We start from the raw sequence: 24967 nt of genomic DNA, 5'->3' as shown, positions 1-24967 counted from the left end.
GATGAGAAAACTGAGACAGGTGAAAAGATTTGCTCAAAGAGCTAGTGTTTGTCTGTGGCAGGATCTGAATTGCAGTCTTTCTGATTCTAGACTTAGCACTCTATTTACTGCGCCACCCAGTCCAATTTACTCCCAAGGCCATAAAGTTGTGTCAGAGATAGGATTTGAACTCAGGATCTCTTACTTTAAGCCCAGGATTCTTTTCACTATATCATGTTCTGTTTTGATTTTTATTAATTTATTAATGTTTTTAATGGTGTATTTCTTGTCCTTCTTGGCTTTTACTAAAGTTTTCCCTTCTTTTCCTCACTATCCCCATGCCCAGATCTTAGGGTTCATCTCTGTGGCTGTGAATTGAATTGAATTTGACGGACAATTTGCCCCCCTCCCCCATGAAGCGGGAGGTACCCCCAAGTCACAAACTGCAGTCACGGGATTTTGGTAAGTGCTAAAACATGTTTATTTCACAGGGGATGATGCAACAGCTAATAAGAAAGAGTCCAACTCTACCCTGAACGCCTCGCTCGGCAATCCAGGTCTCCTACAGGGATGCAATTCCTGGGGAGGGGGAACAGAGCAAAGAGAATGGGGGGACGGGGAACTATATACGAAGGGGTCCCGGCAAGCCTGAGGCGGTCGTCGGCTTTCTCCACCTCATCAGGTACCACGGAGGGACCCACGTTATCCAGCAACACGTGGTCGGGCGTGGGGAGCCCTCACTCCCCCACCCGCTGCCCCAGGCGTCCCTGTCCCAGGCTGGGTGAAGAGATGGGGCTGCAAACCCAGCGGCACTTAGACCTACGTTTCCTACACACACACACACACACACACACGTGCACACTGATGCACAACATGCACAAGCACACACTACATTCACAAAGCATACACACATGCACCCAGATGCACATACCCACACACAGATGCACACACACACACATACAAGCACACACTCAGATGCCCACACAAACATACACACATGCATACAAATGCTCACACACGTATGCACACAAACACACAAGCACATACGTGCACCCAGATGCACATACCCACACCCAGATGCACACATACAGATGCACACACGTATGCACACACTTACACACACGTACACACACGTGTACAAAGCACACAAGTACCCAGATGCACACACCCACACACATGCACAAGACACAGACACACACATGTACACACAGACGCACACACAAGCATACCCGTGTGCTTGTGCACACCCACAGCACACAGAGCACTCACACACATACGTATATATTAATTTTAATTTATAAGTGTACCCTAACCAGAGGGCATCAGAAAAATGGTTACTCCTAAGACAGGAAATCACTGCCTTCTCCATCCTCAGCAGAGTGTGGGATGGAATTATGGACACAGGCATTAAATAGCTTTAGGATGCACGGCCCCGCAGTCTCACGGCCTCCCCACGGGGCTGCTGGAAAGGCTCTGGCCTCAGGGCTCTGGGTTAGAGTCCGAGCCCCAGATCCCGAGGCCTCTGCGGGCCCGTGGGGAGCCGAGGTCTCTGCTTCTCCCTCCCCAGGTCAGGTTCCGGTGGCGGAGCAGAACTCAGGTTCTCACGGTCGAGGGCTCCTCTCTCAGGACGGAGGCACAGGCTGCCCTTTCTCCCTCTTCCTCCGGAACACACGGAACCACTACGTGGCCAGCAGCTCTCGGCGCAGGGAGCGTCACAGTTTGCTTAACCGCAGGTCACTGAGACCCAGTGACACGGGCTGTTCCAAGCCGATTTCTCCTTCTCCAGCCCAGGTAAGACAGGAGGAGCGTTTGTCGTCTGGCTTTTTTGCTTCCGTGAAGGAGACGAGCTTGGCAGAACCCAGCAGCAAGCCCCTGCCAGCTCGGCTCCCAGAGCCCCCGGCTTCCTTAGCACTGTCCCGGCCACGGTTTGGGGGCCGCGTGTCAGGGGCCGCATGTCTGGGTGAGCTCTTGGAGACCTCCATCGAAAGCAGAGACCTCCGCCCTTCGGAAGGGCTTCAGACAGAGGGATAGGAGGCATTTCAGGGCCAAGGCGGGCTAAAGACCTGGGAAGAGGGGAGCAGATCAGGGCAGGGTGGGGGGGTCAGCATCTTTCTTCCAGAGAGGCTGAGGAGCAGGGGCCGAAGCTGCCCCCCCCCATAGGGAGGGGAAATGTGGCTCCTACAGCAAAATATGAAAAAGGGAAGTGACGCGAGCAAATCGGGCCAAAGGAAAAAATGCGCTTTGTTTCTGTAGGTTGGGCCTTTTCTGTGTGTGTGTGTGTGTGTGTGTGTGTGTGTGTGTGTGTGTGTGCATGTGGGGGGGTGCTGGTAGAGAAGAAAGGGAGAAGAGAAGGAGAAATAAGGGGGTGATGGGACCGTTCCTTTCCTTTGAAGGATTAGCCCCCTCGGCCACAGACACAGCAGCAGGTCTCCGAGAGCTGAGGGTAAGGATGCTTTCCTAGATCCCGGGTGAGAGGTCCCAGTGAATGACTCCAAGTAAGCCCATCCAGGGAGTGTCTGCTCCCAGCGGGGTCCCTCCGGAAGAAGCTCCACTCTTTGATGAGACTCCCAGAAGGGGTCAGATTGGGGCAGGGGAGGGACACTGGACACCCCATCAGCTTCCCCATCCACGAGAGCTAAAGTAGCCCCACAGAAGGTGACAAAGCTCCTGCGTGGCCCTTGATTTCTCTCCCAGGCTCTGGAAGAAGTACATGCTCTCTAAAAGAAAGCACGGGGGAGCCAAAGCAGGTTCCAGAGGGCAAGGCTCCCCAGCTTGCCCTGCTCTATTTTATGAAGTTTTTAATCGTCCACCTTTGCCCTGTACAGCTACGGAGGATAAGGTCAATGCTGGGCCGGCTCTCAACTTCGAGGCAGCGTCCTGTCCCTTTATTCATGATTGCTCCATTCTGCAGAGGGAGAGAGAAACAGAGACAGAGACAGAGAGAAAGGAGAAGAAGAAGGAGAAGGAAGAGAAAGAGACGGGGAGAGAAATAGAGACAGAGAGGGGAGAAGGGGGAGAAAGGAAGAAAGAGAGAGAGACAGAGAGAGAGAGAGAGAGAGAGAGAGAGAGAGAGAGGAGAGAGAGAGAGAGAAAGACAAGAGAAAGGAGAAGAAGAAGGAGAAGGAAGAGAAAGAGAGAGAGAGAGAAGAGAGAGAGAGACAGAGAGGGGAGAAGGAGGAGAAAGGAAGAAAGAGAGAGAGAGAGAGAGAGAGAGACAGAGAGAGACAGAGAGAGAGACAGAGAGGGGAGAAGGAGGAGAAAGGAAGAGAGAGAGACAGAGAGAGAAAGAGAGAGAGACAGAGAGGGGAGAAGGGGGAGAAAGGAAGAAAGAGAGAGACAGAGAGAGAGAGAGAGAGAGAGAGAGAGAGAGAGAGGAGAGAGAGAGAGAGAGAGAGAGAGAAGGAGGGAAAGGGAGAGGAGGAAAGGAGGTATATGGGCTTAGCAATGGGATGAAGGGAGAGTGGCCAACCTCACTATATAATTGTACAAAGCATCAGTGCCCGAGTCTAGCCTGCTGGACTGCCTCATGCTGGTTTCCTGGAGCCGAGTTCCTTCCTTCCTCACCAGTGTCAGGATTTTTTTAAGAACCGTTTATTGATGGCCTTCATTTTTGCCTCACCAAGGTTTCCCCCTGTAGCCTCCCCGCTCTTTCCTCCCATATCGCCCTTTCTTCTAACAAAGACTTTCTAGCTTTTTTTGTTTTAATATGGAATCCAGCTCTGGACCCAGACTGAACGCTGCATGGAATACTAATGTTGACAATGATTCTCCCATGACGGTGACTCATTCTGATGAGGAAAAGGAAATAAAAGGCCTGGGTTTGGGGCCAAGAGAACTAAGTTTGAGCCTGGGCTTGGATTGGCCAGTAAGCCTATGGCTGTGTGACCTTGGCAAAGTCAATACCTATTTGGACCATGTATTTTTTTCACACAATTCAGAAAGGAATAATGACCCTAATCATGACATTAACATTCATCAGCATAATAGCATTTATAAAAGGCTTTAAGATTTCAAAGATACTTTATATGCAGGCAGTCCCCAAAGTCTCAGGACAGTTTCTGCTTTAAAAGCTTCTGAGACAGTCTGTGTTTTATTGTATTTGACCCCCATAAGAACCCTGTGAATGGGCACAAGGTTATTATATAGGAGGAAACTGAGTCTGAGAGAAGGGGTTAAGTGATTTTCTGTAAGACCCCAACACTAGGGAGCATCTACGGCAGATGTGGGTCCTCCTATACCTCAGCCCGATGTTCCAGATCCCGCGTCAGCTGGCTCTAATGAGTGCTGAGCATAAGGCGATGGGAGGTAGGGGACCCAACCTGTATGAAATTCCAGCGTTTGTGAAGGCTGCTCTTGACCTTGTCACAGTCCAGGAGTTGGGGGAAGCGGCTCTTGCCGTTGTCCACAAGGCAGCGGGTGTCCGGCAGGAGGGTGGTGGTCCCCAGGGCGCCCAGGTGCAGGAAGCCTTCCCTGGTGTAGCGGGTGAGCTGGGGAAACAACAGTGATCGAGGTGAATTACAGAGGACGTCAACCTTGGGAAACCCTAAGGTCGGCTTTATTGCCTTAAACACGAGACCGGATCTTTATGGTAAACCCAAAGGCTTCTCCTCTGTTTTTATTCTTATTGACCAGCATTTGACCACGTTTTCCTAGGTTTTCATGGCCCCGTTCACCCTGTCTGACTACCCCTTCCCTCTCGGTCTCCTCTGCCAGATCTGCCATATTTGTTGTGGATTTCATCAAACAAAGGGATTACATCCAAAGATTTGAACTTAGCTCCAGATCCAGTGCTTAGAACAAGGGAAAAACTTGGACCTATTGGGAAAAAAGTATATGAGGAGGTAAAGCAGTTGTAGAAAGGACAGAGATATCCCTGTGCCATTGCCCGGCAGGTAGATACGGGATAAATCCAGTGTTGGAGGCTGAATTAAAAAAATAATCTATTTTATTTTTAGTTTATGGAATAAAACAAGCATTTCCATAACATAATACAAAAGATGATTGCACATGAAACCGAAAATGTCTTATGTACAACTTGTTATACCTTTTAAATATATAAAGCTGAATTTGAACCCATATTTTCCCAACTCTCTTCTCAACTAGACCATTAGAAGTGGTCCCAGGCAAGATGGTGGTCTGGCTTCCTCCAGCACCATTTAGCAGGAGATGAGTAAGAGCAAAGGAGGCAGACTGAGAATGGTCCACGTTTGGGACTGATCAAGGATGGAGCAGTGGAGATAGAACAAGGGGGAGGTCCTCTAGCTCATCAGTGCCCCCACCCACTCTCAAGGACAAAAAATTAAATCCCCTGCTGACCGTCACCATTAGCTGAACTCCCTACAAGTTTAATGTTTTAGTCCCCAAATAAAAAGTACACATTGCAGGTCTCTGTTTTGTTGTCTTGTTCCTCTGCAAGACTTATGGGAAGACAGAGTTCATCTTTGCTGTCCTTTTAATTTTCCACAGCTTCTAATACAAGGATCTCCATGTGGTGTTTCAGTTACTAGATGGCTTAGCCGATAGCTGCCCTTGGATTCACAAAGACTCAAGTTCAATTTCAATCTCAGACACTTCCTAGCTCTGTGACCCTGGAATAAGTAATTTCATTCAAATCTCCTCTTTTCTTAAAGGGGGATAAAAATAACACCTCCCCTATAGGGTTGTGTGAGGATGAATGAATAAATCATTTATTAAGCACTTATTACATGCTAAGCACTGGGCAGACAAATAGAGAGCCCTTTGCTCCCAAGGAGTTCCCATTAAAAAAATTATTTTCTGTTTATTTCAAGGAGCTCCCATTATATTAAGAAAAAAGATAATATGGAAGGACTGAGGTGTGATCAGCTGGAGAAGTCCCATGGTCCTTAGAGTGTAGTGGTGAAGGAGATGTCAATATATCTCTTCTTTAATGCTGTTAAATTAAAGTGCTGCATTAATGCTAGCTCTTAATGTTAATGAGTGTTTGTTGAATGAATGAATTAGAAATTTGTGACCGTCCTTGGCCTCTGGCGGGCCTGCCCCACATGGTCCTCAGGTAAAATCATGGCAGCTGGTAGTAGTTCCCCAGAACTGATGGGGCCATCTTTCATTCACCTGGGCGACCCAGGCTGCCTCTATCTCCCCTCTGCTTCCCAACTGAACTCAAAGAAAAGGCTGGTTGGACTTGCTTTCCTCTTCCTTTCACTCACTTCTCAACCTCTCACTCGGGCTATCTTCTTATCTGGGAAGGGAACAAAAAGGCACCTATGCTGAGAGGGGGATGAAATGCAGATCAGGGATTTGGGAGTTCATCTCTTAGCCAAGTCTGATCCAGGAGAGCAGCTCCCACTGCTTAGAGGGAAGGCTGGCGGGCCCTGTGCCTTTTAGGAAATCTTGTTCTCCGAGATTAATGACATCAAATTGATTAATTCCTCTCAAGAAAGATCCAGATCTTAGATGCTTTGACTCTAAATTAGTCTCAGACCAGAGCAATTATGAAAGGCAAAAGAGGGACCCATTTCAATAGAGAAAAAATCAAAACTCCTCCTGCTACCAATCCAAATTTGATCAGATTTAAATTCACTAAATGAAAGGCAATGAATGACACCAGACTGCCTTCTGCAATTCAGGGGAAAGAGAGATCCAGACGCTTATTGAAATGGTGAATCAAGCTATTTTCCAACTGATGAGCAAGGAGCGTTTTGAACATTAATTAAATGAGCATATCTATGACCCAGATGTTTAAAGAGAGAAACTAATTCACATTGGAAGATATGGGTATTGTTTGTCTGAAGGCTCTTGATCATTTAAGCAATTAATCAGTAAGCATTTCTTAAATGTGTCCATTGGGTAGACACAGACCCTGCCCTCAAGGAGTTTACAATCGAGTCATGGAGACAACGGTGTACAAGTTGTCGTTGAAATGTTGTGTCTGCCTCTTTGTGACCCCACTTGGAGTTTTCTTGGCAGAGACGGTTTGCCATTTCCTTCTTCAACTCATTTTACAGATTGAGGTCAACAGGGTGAAGCGACTTACCTAGGATCACACAGCTAGCAAATGTCCAAGGCCAGATCTCATCTCATGAAGATGGGTCTTCCTGACTCTATCCACTGTCCATATGCATGCATTTTATTTATGCAAGAAGGTATATGACATACCCAAGATCCTATCTCAAGAATCTTAGCTCTAGAACTCAAAGAGATCTACCTTGTCTTACATTTTACAGATGAGGAAACTGAGTCCCAGGGTAGTTAAGTGGTAGGATGAAGGTGTGTCAATTCTTCTGCTGGAAAAGTCCAATAATTTCAGATTTTAGAGGGCCTTGAATGTCCCCCTAAAAGAATTGAACTTGAAAAGATAAGCTACTATTTTGCATAGGAGCATGATAAAGGGAGGTGAGTCTGGAGGCAGGAGGAAGGATGGATTAAGATGTGGAGAGAATGAAAAATGAGAAAACCTGTTAGAAAGTTTTGGCAAAAGTCAAGGTAGGTAAGGATGGATCAATTTAATGATGAGCAATGGGAGCAAAAGGTCTGGTGTGGTTTAGAGAAATATCATGCAGGCTAAATGGCCAGGACTTGATGAGAGAGTGGGTATGTGAGGGAAGGAAAAGGGTAGAGTCAGAATATCAGGGACTTTGGTGAAGAATCACCGTGATGCTGGAGTTAGAAATGGGAGGAAGAGGAAAGAAACTGATTATTTCCGTCTTCCATACTGTCCCCCTTTTCTTCAGTCTCTTTCCTAGTTTTCACTATCTTTTAGGTCCTAGGTTTTTAGGGTCCTAGGTTCATAATTTCAGAAACATTCTCCACTCATCCCTTTCCTACCTCCTCTCTCCATATAATCATTTGCTCAATTCTAGTTCCATCTCTTTTTTTCCCTTCACATATCCACAATCTAGAAGAAATTTAACCTTTGGAATATGAGGATGTAAATTCAAATTCCACTCAAGAAATTTGCTACCTGGATGACCTTAGCCAAGTGAACCTTTATGGCCTCAGTTTCCTTATCTGAAAATGAGAAGGGCTGGACTATTCTAGATCTTTGATCTTGTGAGCTTAATCCAGCTATCTCTTGTCTAAACTCTCATCTCTGGTGTCTCCAATCTACTTTCTGGCTAACAAAGTGATAATTCTCCCCTATTCAAAAAAGTGTCAATGCTTCCTATTCTAAGACAAAATATAAACTCTTCTGGCATTTAAAGCCTATACAATATGGCTCCAATCTATTCTATCAGCTCTATCTATCTATCCATCTATCTATCTATCTCTCTATCTATCCCTTTAACCATCTATCCATCTATCTATCCCTCTATCTATCCTTCTATCTATTCATCCATCAATCCATCTATCTACCCTCTATCTATCTATCCCTCTATCCATCCATCTATCATCTATCAATCTATCTATCCATCCATCCATCTATCCCTCTATCTATCCCTCCATCCATCCATCCATTTATCTACCCCTCTCTCTCTCTATCTATTCATCCATCCTTCTACCTATCATCTATCAATCTATCTATCCTTCTATCTATCCATCCATCCTTCATCTATCAATCAATCAATCAGTCTATCCCTCCTCTATAGGCACTGTATGAGCCCAACTGTCTTTTTTGCTGTTGCTCACACATAATACATCATCTCTCACCTCCCCATCTTTGTGCAGGAGGCCAGTCACCTCTGGAACACATTCCTCTCTGCCTCTTGGGACCCTTTGTTTCACTCACATTCTTCCTCTGGGAATATACCCAAAGTCCTTCCACCTGAGTAGACTCTGCCAGAGCTTGGACACAGCCAGCATTTTCTCTGGATGCTCCCCAAGTCTGATATTCTCTCTCCCTCCACATTTCTACTTCCTGGCTTCCTTTAAGTTCCAGCTAAAATTCCACCTTCTATAAGAAGCCTCTTTAAACCTCTATTAATTCTAGTGTCTGTCCTTCATAATTTTCCATTTATCCAGCTCGTTTGTATACATTTCTTTGTTATTTTTCTCCCTTAGACTGTGAGTTCCTTGAACACAGGAACTGGCTTTTCCCCTTTTAAAAAGATATCCCCAATCCTTAGAATGTATTTAGTTAGTAGGTATTTAATTAATGTTTACTGAATGCGGGACTTTGGAGAATTCAGAATTATTTTCCGTGTCATAATGGAGCATCAGAACAATCTAGGATAAGTCCTATTTATTATAACCTTCAAAAATCACTGGAAAGCATCCCATTGTTATCAGTTATTTATGCATTAATATGACTGAGAATTAGCTCTTTTCTTGGGTCAGGTAAGGTGAGATACTAGTTATTATTGTTCAGTTATGTTTTAGTAGGTGTCTGTCTCTTTGTGACCCTATTTAGGGTTTTCTTGGTAAAGACACTGGAGTGGGTTGGCATTTCCTTCCCCAGTTCATTTTACAGATGATGAAACTGAGGCAAATGGTGTTAAGTGATTTCCCCAGGGTCACATACTTAGTAAGTGTTTAAAGCCACATTTGAATTCAGGTTCTTCTAACTCCAGGCCCGGTGTTCTATTTACTGCACCACCTAGTTGTGCATGGAAAAGTTTTAGTATGACCACATATGGCCATTTTTTTCATTTTACATTTTACAGATGGAGAAACTGAGGCAAACAGGGTAAAATGATTTGCCCAGGATCACATAGTTAGTTTTAAAAGTAAGGCCTTTCAGATCACCTCTGAGCTCTTGAAAGGAATCAGAGGAAGACATTCATGGAGGTCCTTGCACCTCACAGAAGAAAGTGGACATCCACTGATGATACTGCTGCTCGACATTTGATTTTTTGTTTTTATACACCCACAAAATTTGCCTCCCAAAGTTCTGGTTGCTTCCTTCATGGCTCAAGTAAAACTCCATTTGACAAAGGAGGTGCTAAATAAATGTTGATTTATTGACTTTTAAGATACAGCACTCAAAAGCTTTCACCTTGATATAACTGCTTGAACACAGATCCAGATATATAGAAGTAGAAATTGAACGCGTGCATGATCTGTCAAGATCCATTTGTTCACTTGAAAAGCAATATCAAATACCTACTGTGTGCCAATTATTGGTACAGGTGCCGGTGATACACAAAGATGAAACAATCCCTGCCCTCAAGAAGCTTAAATTTATTTGGGAAACACTATTGTTTATCTGAAAATTATCCTATGTATATTCTTATATTTGCATAGGAACCACCTCTAATAGAATGTAAGCTTCCTGATGGCAGAGATTATTTAATAATTGTCCTTGTATCCCCAGTACTTAGTACTTAGTGCCCTACACATAGTAGGCACTTAGTAAATGCTGTTAGATTGACCAATAAGTAAATAACATCACTCAGTACTTAGTATAGTACCTATGCTACTATAGTATAGATACCTATAGTATAGTATAGCATATACTATACTATAGTATATATATATATATATATATATTATATATAATATTATATATTATATAATTTTATATAATATATATTATATTTTTGACACATACTAGGCACTTATTAGACTGATTAATAAATAGATGCTATCATAAAATAATTCCTGGGGGTGGGAGAAGTCACTAATTTTGGAGGGAGGGGAGAAATGGAATCAGAATAGCCCACCTTGGAGAGAATCAAGGGAAAGTAGGAAGTTTGGGGTCCTGCATCCAATATAATAATGGGGAAGGTTCACATCAATGCAGGAGGACTTAGCCCCTTTGAATAGAAAGATGTAGCAGAAACATTCTCCCCATCAGTAGAAGGGAGAAGGATGTGAATTCAAGAGACCTGTTAAAAGGCAGCAGACCCTAGTTATGCAAAATGTAAATCACGTTGGTAATAATTCTATTGGAAAGAGGCAGGGCAGGTCTCCCAGGGATGGCACCACACCCCAGTTTGGTCCAGAAATATGCAGATTTTTTGGCATAGTACCCTACAGCAGGAGCCGCAAGGACGGACAGAAAGGATATTTGGTGGGCTGGAGCAAGGGACACTCCAGATTGAGAAAAGCCTTGCGGGAACTCCGGAGGCCACTTACAACAAGGAGAAAACGGCCATTGCTGGAAATGAACATTTTCCCACATGCTTGGCCACCGATCCTGAAAGAGAAAGCGCTTGGCCCAGGGGGAAGCAAAATGATCTTTCCCAAAGCTCTGAAAACCATCCAGATTCCAAATGCAATTAGTCCTCCTTTAGAAGGGAATAACGAGAGCACAAAAAAATGAACCTTCTGTCTAAAATGATCTAAGAAACAAACACGGCCATCGTCCCACATTTACCAACCTGGGCAGACAGGACAGATTGGCCGTGCCGTCTACTGACAATTACAGCCAGATAAATAAGGCCCAGGAAGCAAACAGTCATGGAACAGGCTGGGTACGCTGGGAAATCCATTGGATTGTCCATAAAAACAGGGCTTACGGTGGCTTTAATATTGAATATCCGTTTCATCACTTTGAAGCCAGGAGCCGATACTCCAAGCAGCCCTGGCTGCATGAGAAATGAGGTTTCTGCAGCTTCTGTTTAGAGGGAAAACTGCCGATTTCCACTGATTTACACCTGCTTCGGAGTGAATGTATTTATTTATAAACGTGTGCAAACCTACATTTTAAAGCCCCACGTCGATGAGTTTTGTGGCTCTGCAGAACAAAGGTTTCATGGGGCTACTAAATATATATGTGTGTATTTAAATCAAATAAACCTCCTTCAGCTTCCTGGGACTGTGTAGAAGTCATCTTAACCCAAGCGACCATTTGGGGAGGGCAAACCTTGACTCTGTAGCCAGAGACGTAAGCTGATGTGAGCAAACTAGAAGCCCCCAGTTCTGAGCTTCCTGGCTTCCCAGGCTCTCATCATCATCATCATCATCATCATCAATAGCTACAATGGGAATAGTAATAACAATGAATAATATTAATAATGCTGCTGATGATGATATAATTAGCAGATAACACAAATGCAATATTTTCAGGCTTGCAATGACCGCGTAGACAATCTCACCTGGCCTTCACAGAGATGCTCTCATGTGGGTCGCATAAGGCTGAACCCAAGCTCTGCGACTCCAGACCCGAATTCCTTTCACGTTGCTGCCCCCTTGAGAAGCTGGTTTTAAATCTTGACACTGCTGTGACTTCTCCTGTGGGATTCTGGGGAAATCACATCCCCCTGTCTAGGGGTCTCAAAAATGAGATTAGGTTAGGGACCCTCTGGGGTCCCTTCCGGCTCTGAGTCTGTACCATGTCTTAGAGTCCCACTCTGAGTCCCACGGTCATTATCTTTATAATTGTCTTATTCTGCTTACTTCTCTCTAAAGGCAGCCCGATGTCTAATTTGTCTTTTTTTGCCTCTTTATTTCCTTGCACAGAGTATGTACCAAGAAATGCATTTGGAGCCAAGTTGAATCAGATTCTTTCCTTTTCCCCTTCTTAGCAGAAAGCTCCTTGTAAGGGAACAAGAATGCCCAGTTCTACTCCAAATACAACCCTGCCCCCATTCATTGGAGCATAGGATCAATACAACACACAGAGGATCAATTATAAGAGGCAATGAGAGGGATGTGGGGGGGGGGGCTTCCCATCTTTATTTCCTTCTTTCATATCTGAAATCCTCACTCTTTTGGATGAAGGCACCTCTCCACAAAGTCCAGATTCTTATTTGTTTCATTAAATATCTTATAATTATTTGTAAAAAAAAAATGTTTAACAACAATTTTTAAAGATTTTGAGTTCCCCATCTACATCCAGAGAGAGGACTGTGGGAACTGAGTGTGGTTCACAACATAGCATTTTCACTCTTTTTGTTGTTGTTTGCTTGTATTTTATTTTGCTTCTCTTTTTTTTTTTTCTTGTGCGGCACTGTAATTATATAAATATGCATACATGTATTGGATTTAATATAAATTTCTACCACATTTAACATATATTGGACTACTTGTCATTTAGGGGAGGGTTGGAGAAAGGGGGGGAATTGGAACACAGGGTTTTGCAAGGGCTAATGTTGAAGAATTGTCCATGCTTATGTTTTGAAAAATAAAAAGCTTTAATAAAAAAATTGAGTTCCAAATTTCTCCCTCCATTCTGTGTCTCTTTACTGAGAGAGAGAGAGAGAGAGAGAGAGAGAGAGAGAGTGAGAGAGAGAGAGAGTGAGAGAGAGAGAGAGAGAGAGGAGGAGAGAGAGAGAGAGAGAGAGAGAGAGAGAGAGAGAGAGAGAGAGAGAGAGAGAGAGAGAGAGAGAGAGAGAGAGAGAGAGAGAGAGAGAGAGAGAGAGAGACAGAGACAGAGACACAGAGAGAGAATAGTGTTTAGAAGTTGTACTTAAAGGTGGGGGAACTGTGAATGTGAAATGTTGCATATGGAAGAGACCCACTGAGGCTAGTAGATCTCTTGAGCTCAGGAGTTTTGAGCTATAGGCAGCTAAGCTAGCTGATCAGATAGCTGCAGTAATTAAACATTAATAGGATGAACCCTGAGTAAATGTTGAAAATTATATTTACATGTATTTTGAAAATAAAAAGCTATTATTAAAAATTTTTTAAAAAGAAAAAATTAAAATACAAAGTCTTACAAAAATAAATGTTGAAAACTATCTTTACATATATTTGGAAAAATAAAATACTAGTGAGAAAAAAATAAAATTCAAGTTAAAAAAAAAAAAAAAAAACCATGATGAACCCTGAGAAGCAGCAGGCCACTAAGTTACCCAAAAAAGAATGAACAGGCTCAGGTCAGGAAGAGAACAGGTCAAATCTTCTGTACCACTAAAAGTGGGAGTGGGCCCTTGAGTAGCCCCAGTAATGTGCAGCTTGGGTCTCTCTGACTCCAGGCTCATAAATGGCTCAAGTATGTCTTTAAAATGGCCATCCTGAGGACAGTCTTGCTCTGTTTTTTCCTACAAACTCTTTCTTGCTGGTCCAGAGAGTGAAGATCATACTAAACAGGGAAAGGGATTCTCTTCTCTCTTCTTTTAAACCCCAAGAAATGGGTATAGGGTTGGGGGGGGTGTTTTTTGATCTGTTTTCTTTTTCTTTATCTATTTTAAGTCCTGTAAATCTTTCAGGTCGTGTAAATATTTATTGGTAAAACGAACCTGTTTGTAGCTCAATGGAACACCTTTCAGTGTTTGGGGGGCGTAGGGCACCCATCCCCCACAATTAAGAGAATGCCATTGGTGGGGGCTCAGTGCAGAGAGCCTAGATATTTTCCACCTCCCTTAAGGATCCTGGAGAAGCTAGAAAGGATGGGATGTAGCATTTCTGGCCTTCGGGTAACGGAGCCAGGGTAACCAGTTATACCTTATATATTATCATTATGCAAGTTCCTCCATTTTCTCCCTTCCTCCAGCTCCTTACACCCCCTTGGAAATGAAGCTTTCTCTGTCGTTTTCTCTGTCGCACTGGCCATTGGTTTGGCTTTCTCCCTTATTTCTCACCTTGGAGGCACAGTCTTGCTTCTCCCCTCGTTCTGGGCTCAGAGATGCAGCCTGGGCTGCATTTACAATCCTGCGAGTAGAGGCCGCTTGGCCCCGTTTGGGGGTCAGCGGAGCAATTCACCCCTCCTCCTTCCGTCCCGCTCTGCTGCTTCGGTCTCCGGCACAGTGAGCAATTACAGATTTACTGCCCCAGAAACTGTCCTTCACTTGAATCTGGGGCCTTTCTCATCATAAGCTGTGTCCAGGGAGGGCCCGAGCGTAGAGCTGGACTGTCTGAGCGCCTCGGCCACGTGCTTCTAGGGAGGCTAACCCATAATTTTCCATCAGAGAAATGGCCGAAAGCTCAGCTCCCAACTCCCATAATTTGACTTAGGGGGCTCTCAGTGGTTGATAATAGCTTTTCACAAATTGATATGGCAGAACCTCTACTTTGGGGCCATTAACTCTCAATGTTCTTCAGATTTTCAATCAGCGTCTTGGAAATATAATTAAGAGGGAAGGGCAGGACTGAGGGAAGGGAAAAATCAATCACCGAATTTACAAATGACTATAATTTTTGTGAGAAGGGGGAATAAAGAAAACACATCCTGTAATCCTTTTTGGGAAGGAGAGATTTCCATTGTTAAGCTATTCTCTCCAAGGTGATGATATGATGGTATGAGGGGAGGGGTCACCTGGTAATGAGGGAGTGGGCTTAGACCCGTGGCCTAGTCTCATGGACGTCACTTTAGGTGAGTGCTGGGCCCATTTGGGAAACCAAAGGGGTCTGCAAGGCCCCTGGAAATAGTGTGGCTAGAATGGAGGCATGGACTGTTTTATATTATTAAAAGAAAGGATTCTGTGAGCAATGAAGAACATCTTAGAGATTTGAGGAATGGTCTTCTGTGGAAATAATTGATGCAGTGGAAAAAGAAATCACATGTGTGTGGGGGTATAGTAGAAAGAAATTCAGTTTTAAAGTTAGGGGTCCCGTGTTCAAATCCAGCAGTGATTACTTATGACTTATGTGACTTAGGACCTATCATTCTGTGGGCCTCAGTTTACTTTCCTGTTAAATGTGGAATTTGGACTCCTAGAGGGATTTTGGGGTCCCTTCCAGCTCATTTCACCAAGGAGGAATCTGTAGTCACAAAAAGAGAAATGATTTTCTACTTAGAAGGAAAGCCAAGACAATAATCCAATTAGTCTTTTCACAAGCATTCATTAAGTGCTGCTGTGTGCCAGATGTTGGGGATTAAAAAGAAGCACATTTTGTGGGCCCTCTCTCTAAGGCCAGTCTGGACTTTTTATTCTCAAATAGCTTAGTCCTTAGACGATAACTAGCTATGTGGCCCGAGGTGGGTCACACCATCTCTGCCTTCTTCAGCTGCAAAACAGGGACCAGAACGGCCCAGCACCTCACAGGGTTATTGTGAGGATCAAGTGAGGACGAGATTTGTAAAGCTTTTTACATGGCACCTGACACCCAGTAATCAATGGTGGCTCCTGTCCTCTCCTTCTTGGAGACATTGACTTCCTTTCCTGATCATATATTTCCTTTTATACCATTTCTCAATCCATTGATAGACATTTACTGAGCACCTACTATGTGCCAAGAGCTATACTAAGTATGAGGGACACAGATAAATGATCCCTAGAAGATTGCTTTCTATGGGTGGAAGCCAATATATACATAGAAAACAAATAAAAATAATAGTCATTTCTGTCATGCAAATCTCATCATTGGTCACAGCCCATGGGTTTTGGGTCATTTGCATTCTCAACTCTCTAGGGACTGTAAACTTAGGGTCTGCAGCCATTGAGCAAATAGCACCTTAAGAGATTACTGGGGTGACAGAGTAAAATTCTGACTCATTAAAATGCTTAGTGAATGAGGTCAGATCTGGCTAACCAAGAGTTAACCATAAAACACTTTTTGGACTCAGAATATGAACAATGATAATTACCATAATTATCTATTAGGTTACGAGCTCCAGATTTTGCCTCTTTTTGTATCCTCAGTACATACTAAAATGCCTGGCACACAGTAGGTGCTTAATGAATGCTGATTGATTAATGTTTAAGACTTGAAATGCCTTTGGGCCTCATAACAGCCTTCTGAGTTCGATGCTCTTATTTACAACTAGGGAACATGAGTTTGAGAGAAGTTAAATGACTTGCTGGCATCTGAGGTAGAATTTGAACTCAATTCATATGTCTACAACTCTATCCTTCTAACCACTGTCTCAGGAAGTTTCATTCAACATCCTCATTTTACAGAGAAGGGAACTGAGGCCAGAGAAGAGATATCTAATTACTAGCAAAACCATAATTTCAACACAATCAATGAGCATTTATTAAAGCTTTTGTGTTCTAAGCACAGTGCTAGGTGCTCGAAGGGAAGGGAAGGGAAGGGAATGAGCATTTATATAGTGCCCTACTGTGTGCCAGGCCAAAAATATTTTATTTGATATTCACAAAACTAAGAGATAGATGCTATTATTATCAGCAATTCACAGTCTAAGGAATGGAGGTATCAATTAAGAGATTTTCTCAAGGTCTTAAAACAGACCTTGCCCTTAAAACCTTCCATTCTATCAGGGAAATCAAATATTTTGTACACATAAAATATACACAAAGTACTTTCAGGCCCTAGCTACCAACTCAGGTTCTTTCCATCCCTGTTCTGTAGTTGTTCTCTGGACTTGAGATTTCATCATCATGGGGATCTTCCACTGTGGAAAGTTCTTCCATTAGGATAGTTTGGCCACCGATCTATAATTCATTGTCAGAATCTTCTGGATTACTGAGACTGGGTGATAGATCTGGCTAGCATGTGTCCAAGGTAGACTGTGGATAAAATAATCTGGATTCCTCTTTTCCCTTTTTCTTCCTTAATTTATAAATGAGTTATCCCTAAGGTCATTTTCACTTCTAGAATTCTCAAGTTGTCCCCTTCTTTTCCCCCTTTCCCTTCTTTCTTCTCTCCCTCTCTCTCTTCTTTCCCTCCCCTTTCCTGCAGAACACAGGGACCTCCCTTTTCACAGCCTTTCAGAAATACTAACCAGCCATACTCATGGATATTTACTACAAAAATAACCACCGCCTTGCTCTCCTGAGGAAGCAACCACCTGGTCGTTGTCTGGGAACCATTTCAGAATTTTATTCCCTTGCTCTGATATCCCATCTTCTCTTCCTTGATCCATCATGGTGCAAACTGTATTACTTTTAGAGGCAAAAACTCTGGATTCAAATCCTGCCTTTGACCTTGAGTAACCTTGGGTATTCTCTGTATTATTAACTGTAAAATAGTGGGGGATGATATCCAAGGTTCCTTCAAGTTCTATATTTAGGACCCTATTATCTCTTATTCCGTATGTATAAAATGAAGGATTTAGATCTCACGACCTTCGTGACCTAACACTTTGATCCTATGTTCTCTTCCAGGTCTAGACCCATAACCCTACAAGAGACAAAGGAGTTGAGGAGCCTCCATAATATAATGGTCAGAAAGAGGAAGATCCATCTTTTCTCGGCCCCTTAAAGCCTTTCCCCCAGAGCCACTCCACATCAGATAATCAACCACTTTGAAGGAGATCCACTCATCTAGACCCGGAGCCTCTCCACATTTCCCATTCTCATTAAGGTTACGACAAATGAGATCATTTTCATGTTCTCTGCTCTGATTGCCATCCTCTTGGTACAAACACTCCAAGCCTCTCTCTAATCAGGGACGATGACCCAGAAAGCCCTGTCTTGTCATTCTGAAATCAGCTTTTCTGGGTCTCTAACCATCTAGGGGAGAACCTTCCCTGCTTTCCTCATCCCTCCATTTTGGGTCTTGTCAACCTGGACAACAGTCCATGAGCAGGTAATGCTGGGAAAATTGTGGGGACTAAGAAAGGTGTGGCTGACCAGATGTGGTGGGGCTAGGCAAGGCTGGCCCGGCTCTTTGCTTTCCTTATTCTTGTGGCTGACCTTAACCTTACATCCTCTCCGGTGACTATTCTAGTATTAGTTCTTTATGAAACAGTGAAGTTAATTAGACTTCAAAGGAAGTTTAATTCTGTAGGTGCTTCTTTGACCTTTGTAGACAGCGCTGAAAAATAATTTAGGTTCATTAAGTGGCTGCTCCTTTTTTTCTTTCTTTTTAGACAGAAGAGTGTATCTAAGTAATATGGCAAGAAAGAGAGATCTGTCACGGGCATGAGGAATGGCTAATTCTCCATAGATGGACAGAGCATGTATTGAATCAATCAATCCATGGGATTTAACTAGGTATAGAAAAGTCCCCAAGAAAGTTGGAAGGGATGAAAACCATTGGATAAAATGAAATGATGCTACATAAGAAGTATGTGTATTGGGATTGATTGGGGAAAGTCACTAATGCCTTGTAGGGTTTAAATAAAACAGCAAGTCAGTTGGGAGCCTGGATTATAGGGCAGGTCACTGCAGCCACAGGAGAAAGAGGTTATGGCCAGTCCTCTGAGACTCCTCCTCTTCCCTTGGCTAGAGGATGCCCTTATGTACCTTGAAAGGCTGGGGATTTGGGACTTTCAATATGAATCCTGGAAGAGTGATGTCTGCATGAGATAAACCAGACCTGTAGGGGCGAGCTTCAGGACACCCTAGGGAACCCAGTCGAAAGCTATACAATATCTACCTGAGGCTTCATGAGGACCCCACACATTTGTGACAAAGAAAGACTTTTGGCAATGGGGTATTGGGAAGGACAATCACCACCTAAGTTTTCTAAGGCTGAATCTATTTTCTCCTGGAATCTGTATGGACTCAAATTTAGATATTTTTATTCAAACAGTTCTTCTTATACAACCTTAGTCACTACCCATTTCTAGAAGCTAATTAAGCTTCACTGACTGCTTGTTATCCACTGATAATCAATTGGGGGGGGGGGACATGGTAGTGGGGGCTTGGGAATTATGCTACACTAACCTTTCAAGATTACCCCTAGAATCCTGAGGGGAGGAGCAGCTGCTTACTCTCCAGTAACTGGTCTGTGGATAAATAGGTATTTGAGATAATAGTCCTAGAGTCTATGTACCTTACGCATAAAGTGAATATTATGATGTATGTGTGTATATCATAATATATATGCACTTAAGATATATATAGGTAAAGATTACCCCATATATTTACCTATATATGTGTATGTATGTATGTATGTATGTATATATCATGATATACACACAAATATATACATGTATGTATACCATGAGATATATACATATATATATATATATATATATATATATGTCATATATAGGTAAAGAGCAACCTATATGTTTACCTACCCATGATGTTTATATCACAACACACACACACACACACACACGTATATATGTATGTACTGTGACACACATATATGTTATAACATAAGCAAATATTAGATACAGGCAAAATATACACACATGGGTTATACACACACACACACACACACACACACACACATATATATACATGTCTGTATATTTGCTAAATGTGTATATGTATATATATAAATCTATCTATTCATATACTTCTTCATCCATCCATCTACCTATCTGTCTGTCTGTCTTCCTTAGAGAAGGCACTGGATCCTGGGGAGTCCGGGAAAGCTTCCTAAGAAGGTGGCATTTGAGCAGAGTTTTGAAGAAAGCTTGAACTCTGGGAACAGACAATGAGATGAGTCCAAAACTGAACAGGAGGCAGAGAATGCACTTAATGACCCTTGAGACATTACTTAGAGTTCTCAATGACCCAGAGCTTGTCCTTGCACCAAAGGCTGGCTCTGGATCACCAACATGGTCCCAGAGAATCTGCAGGGTCATGTATCATTATCATCACAGCAGGCTGCTGGTACAGTGGAGAGTGTTGGTTATGGATCAGGCTCACAGGGGGTTAGAAAGGATGGCAGAGGCCACACCGAATCCTTGCATTTGACAGATGAGGAAACTGAGTCACACACACCTTACTTAAGATGGGATTATGGCAGACAGCAGCCTCTGCTCCCATGAGATTCTGAAAATGGGACCCTGGAAGTGATCTCCCCTCACAAGGAAAAGATACAAGAACTCTCCTTCATTTGGCTCACACCAGGGCTAAGTTTTGGCCAGAAAGCTGAGAATTCAGATGTTACTAAACTTGGGAGTTTAAAAGTCGCCAACACGGCTGATTTTGTTTTCATTGTAAGAGAGTCCAGAAGGATTGATATGATATACTTGGAGAAGTAACTGGACTTCCCTGGATGTTCAGTTTACATTTTGTTTTTTACAAAATGAATTTCAATGCTTTTAGGTCACACAGAGTTTGGAAGGAGATTAGAATCACAATGAAATGGAGAAAAACATGAGGTAGGTGAGTCATGAATTATTGTTGAGAATCTATTCCCCTGCCTCGGGCTGAATGAGAATGAATCCAGCTTGAAGATTCTGGAGAGAAAGGCAGGTCTCATCCACAGAGGTTTCTTCCTTAACTAAAAATCTGAAGCACTGTGAACAGAGAAATCAGGAAATCCTGAGTTCAAATCCAGCCTCAGATACATATTAACTGTGTGACCATGGACAAGGCTGCAAGCCAGTGCCTGCCTCAGTTTCCCCATCTGTAAAATGAGCATTATAATAATACTCCTGCCTAGAATTCTTGTTAGGACTAAATGAAATAATTACTGTTGCTCCTAGTGTATAACCAAAGTCATATAACATCAGAAAAGGAAATAAAACGAGAGTGGGGGTACTCTATGGTTATCCATCTAATGCTAAGGGATCTCTAGGAAGACCTTCCCAGCTCTAGGCATAAAGCATGAGAAGGAGGAGATGGGTTGCTACCAGATCCGTTGTAGGGAGTTTTTACCCAAAGGAGATCACAGATTCACTGAAACATAAATAAGCCAGCTGCGGTTTTTCCTTCTGAAGACACCTGCAGCAGCTCCTTCCAGGGCCCTTTCCCCAGGGTCTACCTAACATTATCTGCTTGGCGTTCTCCCTGAAACCCCTGCCACCCCAGGACAGCATCCTCATTTATAATCTTTAGACAATTAGGAGAGCTATCTCTTTCTGCTGATAGCTCATCCCAGCCCCGTCACTGCGCTGAATCAGGTATGCCTTACTGGACTAATATATCATTACAGCAAGGTGTTTGGATGATACATCGCTTAAAAGATGAAGCTATCAAAAGAGTGAGTCTAAGAGTAGATTAAATTTAATTACAAGATAAAAGGATGCTCATCCGTTACTCTGGTGATGAATTAACTGGAGGAAGCAGCATCAGCTTCCCAAGAGGGAAAGCTGAGACGTGAGGCAAGCACGTCAAGTAGGGAGCATAAGAAGCATCCCCAAAGCCCTAGGAAAAATCCTAGGGACAAACTATTTTGTTTGTTTGTTTATTTTTTTTTTAGATTTCCATGTATTTTATTCTGTCTGTAATTATTCTTTTTTAATTAAAGCTTTTTATTTTCCAAACATATGCCTGGGTAATTTTCAACATTCACCCTTGTAATACCTTATATTCCAACTTTTTCCCCTCCTTTTCCCTTACTTCCTCCCCTAGATGGCAACTAATCCAATATAGGTAAATATGTGCTATTCTTCTCTACATATTTCCACAAAAATCATGTTGTACAAGAAGAATCAGATCAAAAGGGAAAAAAATGAGAAAGAAAACAAAATGCAAGCAAATGACAACAAAAAGAGTGAAAACACTATGTTGTGATCCACACTCAGTCTCCATAGTTGTCTCTCTGGGTGTAAATGGCTCTTTTGTTTGTTTATTTTTAAGCACTGGTGATTCCTCCAAAATCTTTCTATATCCCGGGATCTAATTTCAGGGTGAAAATGGGGGAATTTTTCTGTTTTGTTTATAAAGGACAGAGTTCAAATCAATCTATAACTCCACATACAAATCATGTCACCCTGAGAAAATCACAGAAACTCTATCTCAGCTTCTTCTTTTGTAAAACAGAGGAGTTGGATTCCTTCCATCTCAATGTCTGAAAATCTGTGTGGTGGGAAACTAAGCAATTGCCTTGGTCAGTGTCAGCTCTAGCACATGAGAGGTATTTGGCAGTGTGGGCTCAGTCCGACCATGTCCTATTCAGAACCTTAAAAGAGCAAAACAGCTAGAAACTCGGAACTGGATCTCATGACAAGTTTCAAAGTATGAAAGTGTCTGCAAGGAGGAATTGAAAATTGTTGGTACATTGATAGAGCCACCAAGTTCCATCCAATGATTGGGAGCCCTGGAGATGAGAGCGACCGATGGTGACCCATTTCTTTACATGATAGGGCTTAGGCACAAATCAGATTTGTAATTAAAATGGTAACAGGTTCTTCTGGGTAATTTCCAGGGCTTTTTTCAAAAAGCAGAGTTGTTTCCAATTGGCCAATAATGACATACTCTGAGAGAGGCACCTCCCTTCAGCAGTGATGATCTCACTCAGCATTGTTATTCACACAGAATTCCCTCTAACAAACCCACCATCATCTCATAGAAAACTAGCAGCACATTTTGAAGTAGCAAAAAGCAGAAAACAAGGGAGAAACCCATCACCTGGGGAAGGACTAAACAAATTGTGATCCAGTAACACCATGAGATCTGTCTGGGTTGGAGAAGCATTGGAAGACTCAATGAACTGATGCAGAGTGAAATAAGTAGAACCCAGAAAATACATATGACCACAACAATGTCAATGGAAAGAACAGCAACAATAAAAAAAAAAAAAACCTGAGGGCTGCTAATTAGTACAGTGGATAGCGCATCAGGCTTGGAGTCAGAAAGACTTGAGTTCAAATGTGGCCTCAGAAACTTAGTAGTTGTGTGACTCTGTTTGCCTCAGTTTCCTCATTTGTAAATAAGCTGGAGAAAAAAAAAAGGCAAACCACTCCAGAATCTTTGCCAAGAAAACCCAAATGTGCTCGTGACTGAAATGATTGAGCAATTGAAAGCAAAACTGAGCACTGGGCAATTATAATAACCAAACTTTGTCATAAAAAAGAAATGAGAAAATATTCCCCCTCCCATTTGGTGTAGAGGTGAGGGGTTATGGGTGTGGAAAATTTTGTACACTGTCAGGCTAATCAATGAATTCGTTTTCCCAAATTGCTTTTCTCCCTCTATCTTTCATGCATATTCTTAATGACAGACAACGCGTCTCTAGCAAAAACAAAAGATTCCAGTACATTTTTAAATCTAAAAAACAAGTATAAAAAGAAACCTGTGATTCCCTCTCATAGAAGTTTCACTTCAAACCCTTTGGTACTATGGGTTTACTCAAGCATTTCCAAAGGGGTCTTTGAACATGATTGATTTAAACCTGAAGAACTGACTGAGAAATAAGACCCTCCCTGCCATTTTAAGTTTACAAGAAGGAGGATATATATGTGTGTGTATGTGTGTGTGTGTGTGTGTGTGTGTGTATGTGTGTGTGTATTTGTGTGTTGCATTTACCTCCTATTTTACATCTTCCAAATAGAATATAAAGGATTTGAAGGTACAGACCCTGCTGGACATTGGTCAGGTTGCTCCAGCTTGCAGAATTATTTCTGGAGAGCAGATAGGGCCAGCCTGAGGCATAGGAGGCATGTGGGAGGCTGGGAAGATTCAGCAGATACAGGAAGCTCCCATCCCATCCTTCCTCCAATGATCCCCATCATTACAATGGTGCCTGAAGGTCCTTGTTAGAATGGATACATGTATCCTGGGAGGGAGCATGGGAAGTCATTATCAGTCCCCAAGGCTGATGGAGAATCTCACTGATGGATCCAGCATCAGCCATCGCAGCCAGGTTCCCATCATGAACAGAGTGTGTTGTAATTACTCAGGAAGGTCCAAGTTTGAATTCTGCCTCGACATGTGCTAGTTATGTAATCCTGGCTAACTCATTTACCTTTCTCAACCTCCATTTCCTCCACTGTAAAACTGGGATAAAAGCAACACTCACTTCTCCACGTGGAGGTGAGGAGCAAATGAGATGAGATCGAGTGCTTTGGAAACCCTATATTATCTGAAAGATGGCATCCCAGCACAAAGTTACTCTATTTTGATGGAGAAAAAGGAGGTGGAGAAGGTACAGGATGAGCTCAGATGGAGAGCTACGGGGGCTTTTCAGAAATGGAAACCTGCCTGGGAGCTTGGCAGAATTCTCCACACTTCCCACAGACAGTCACAGGGCCCCCAAGCTTCCTGAGCAACTTAGGAAATGCTTCCCTTCCCCAAAACCCACTGAACACAGCAGAAATCTGTGCCTCCCTGCCCACCACCTCTGGGAAGATTTCTTACCCACTTCCCGAGTCACTGAAAAAGCAGAGGCCTCGGAAGGCAAGCAGCAGGCATTTGATTATGCAAATATGTGGTGAGCCCTTAATGAGACTGTCTTTATCGTGTTATATTTCATCATTTTGATCCTTATTCATAAATGCAGTTGCCACAGTGAGGCGGCTTACAAAATGCTTACTTAAGAAACTGAATGGGTGAGGAACCATCTGTCTGGTCTCCCGAACCCCCAGCAGACCCAGGTTCCCAGGACTCCAGAACCTGGAGAGCAGCATTTTTGAACCTAGGTGGCCCAGGAGAGCTTCAACAACTCACCTCAACAGAGCATTTATTTTAAGTCTCTCCTGGGTATCAGGCTC

At 43.0% G+C, this 24967-nt stretch overlaps 1 protein-coding gene across 1 annotated transcript in view; it reads right to left on the bottom strand.

Moving 5' to 3' along the window:
• Window positions 1-436: 436 nt before the first annotated feature.
• The window catches only part of GALNT17 (polypeptide N-acetylgalactosaminyltransferase 17), a 428034-nt gene continuing 403503 nt past the window's right edge, over window positions 437-24967 (bottom strand). The window contains exons 10-11 of the mRNA XM_051992009.1: window positions 4299-4466; window positions 437-2884 (exon numbers count right to left, since the gene is read on the bottom strand). Coding sequence (XP_051847969.1) covers window positions 2762-2884; window positions 4299-4466 — 291 coding nt within the window. The 3' untranslated portion in view covers window positions 437-2761. The remainder of the gene's footprint in view (window positions 2885-4298; window positions 4467-24967) is intronic.

The sequence above is a fragment of the Antechinus flavipes genome, chromosome 4 (genome assembly GCF_016432865.1).
Source record: "Antechinus flavipes isolate AdamAnt ecotype Samford, QLD, Australia chromosome 4, AdamAnt_v2, whole genome shotgun sequence".
Taxonomy (NCBI): Eukaryota; Metazoa; Chordata; class Mammalia; order Dasyuromorphia; family Dasyuridae; genus Antechinus; species Antechinus flavipes.
This window is presented reverse-complemented; position numbering and strand designations above follow the sequence as displayed.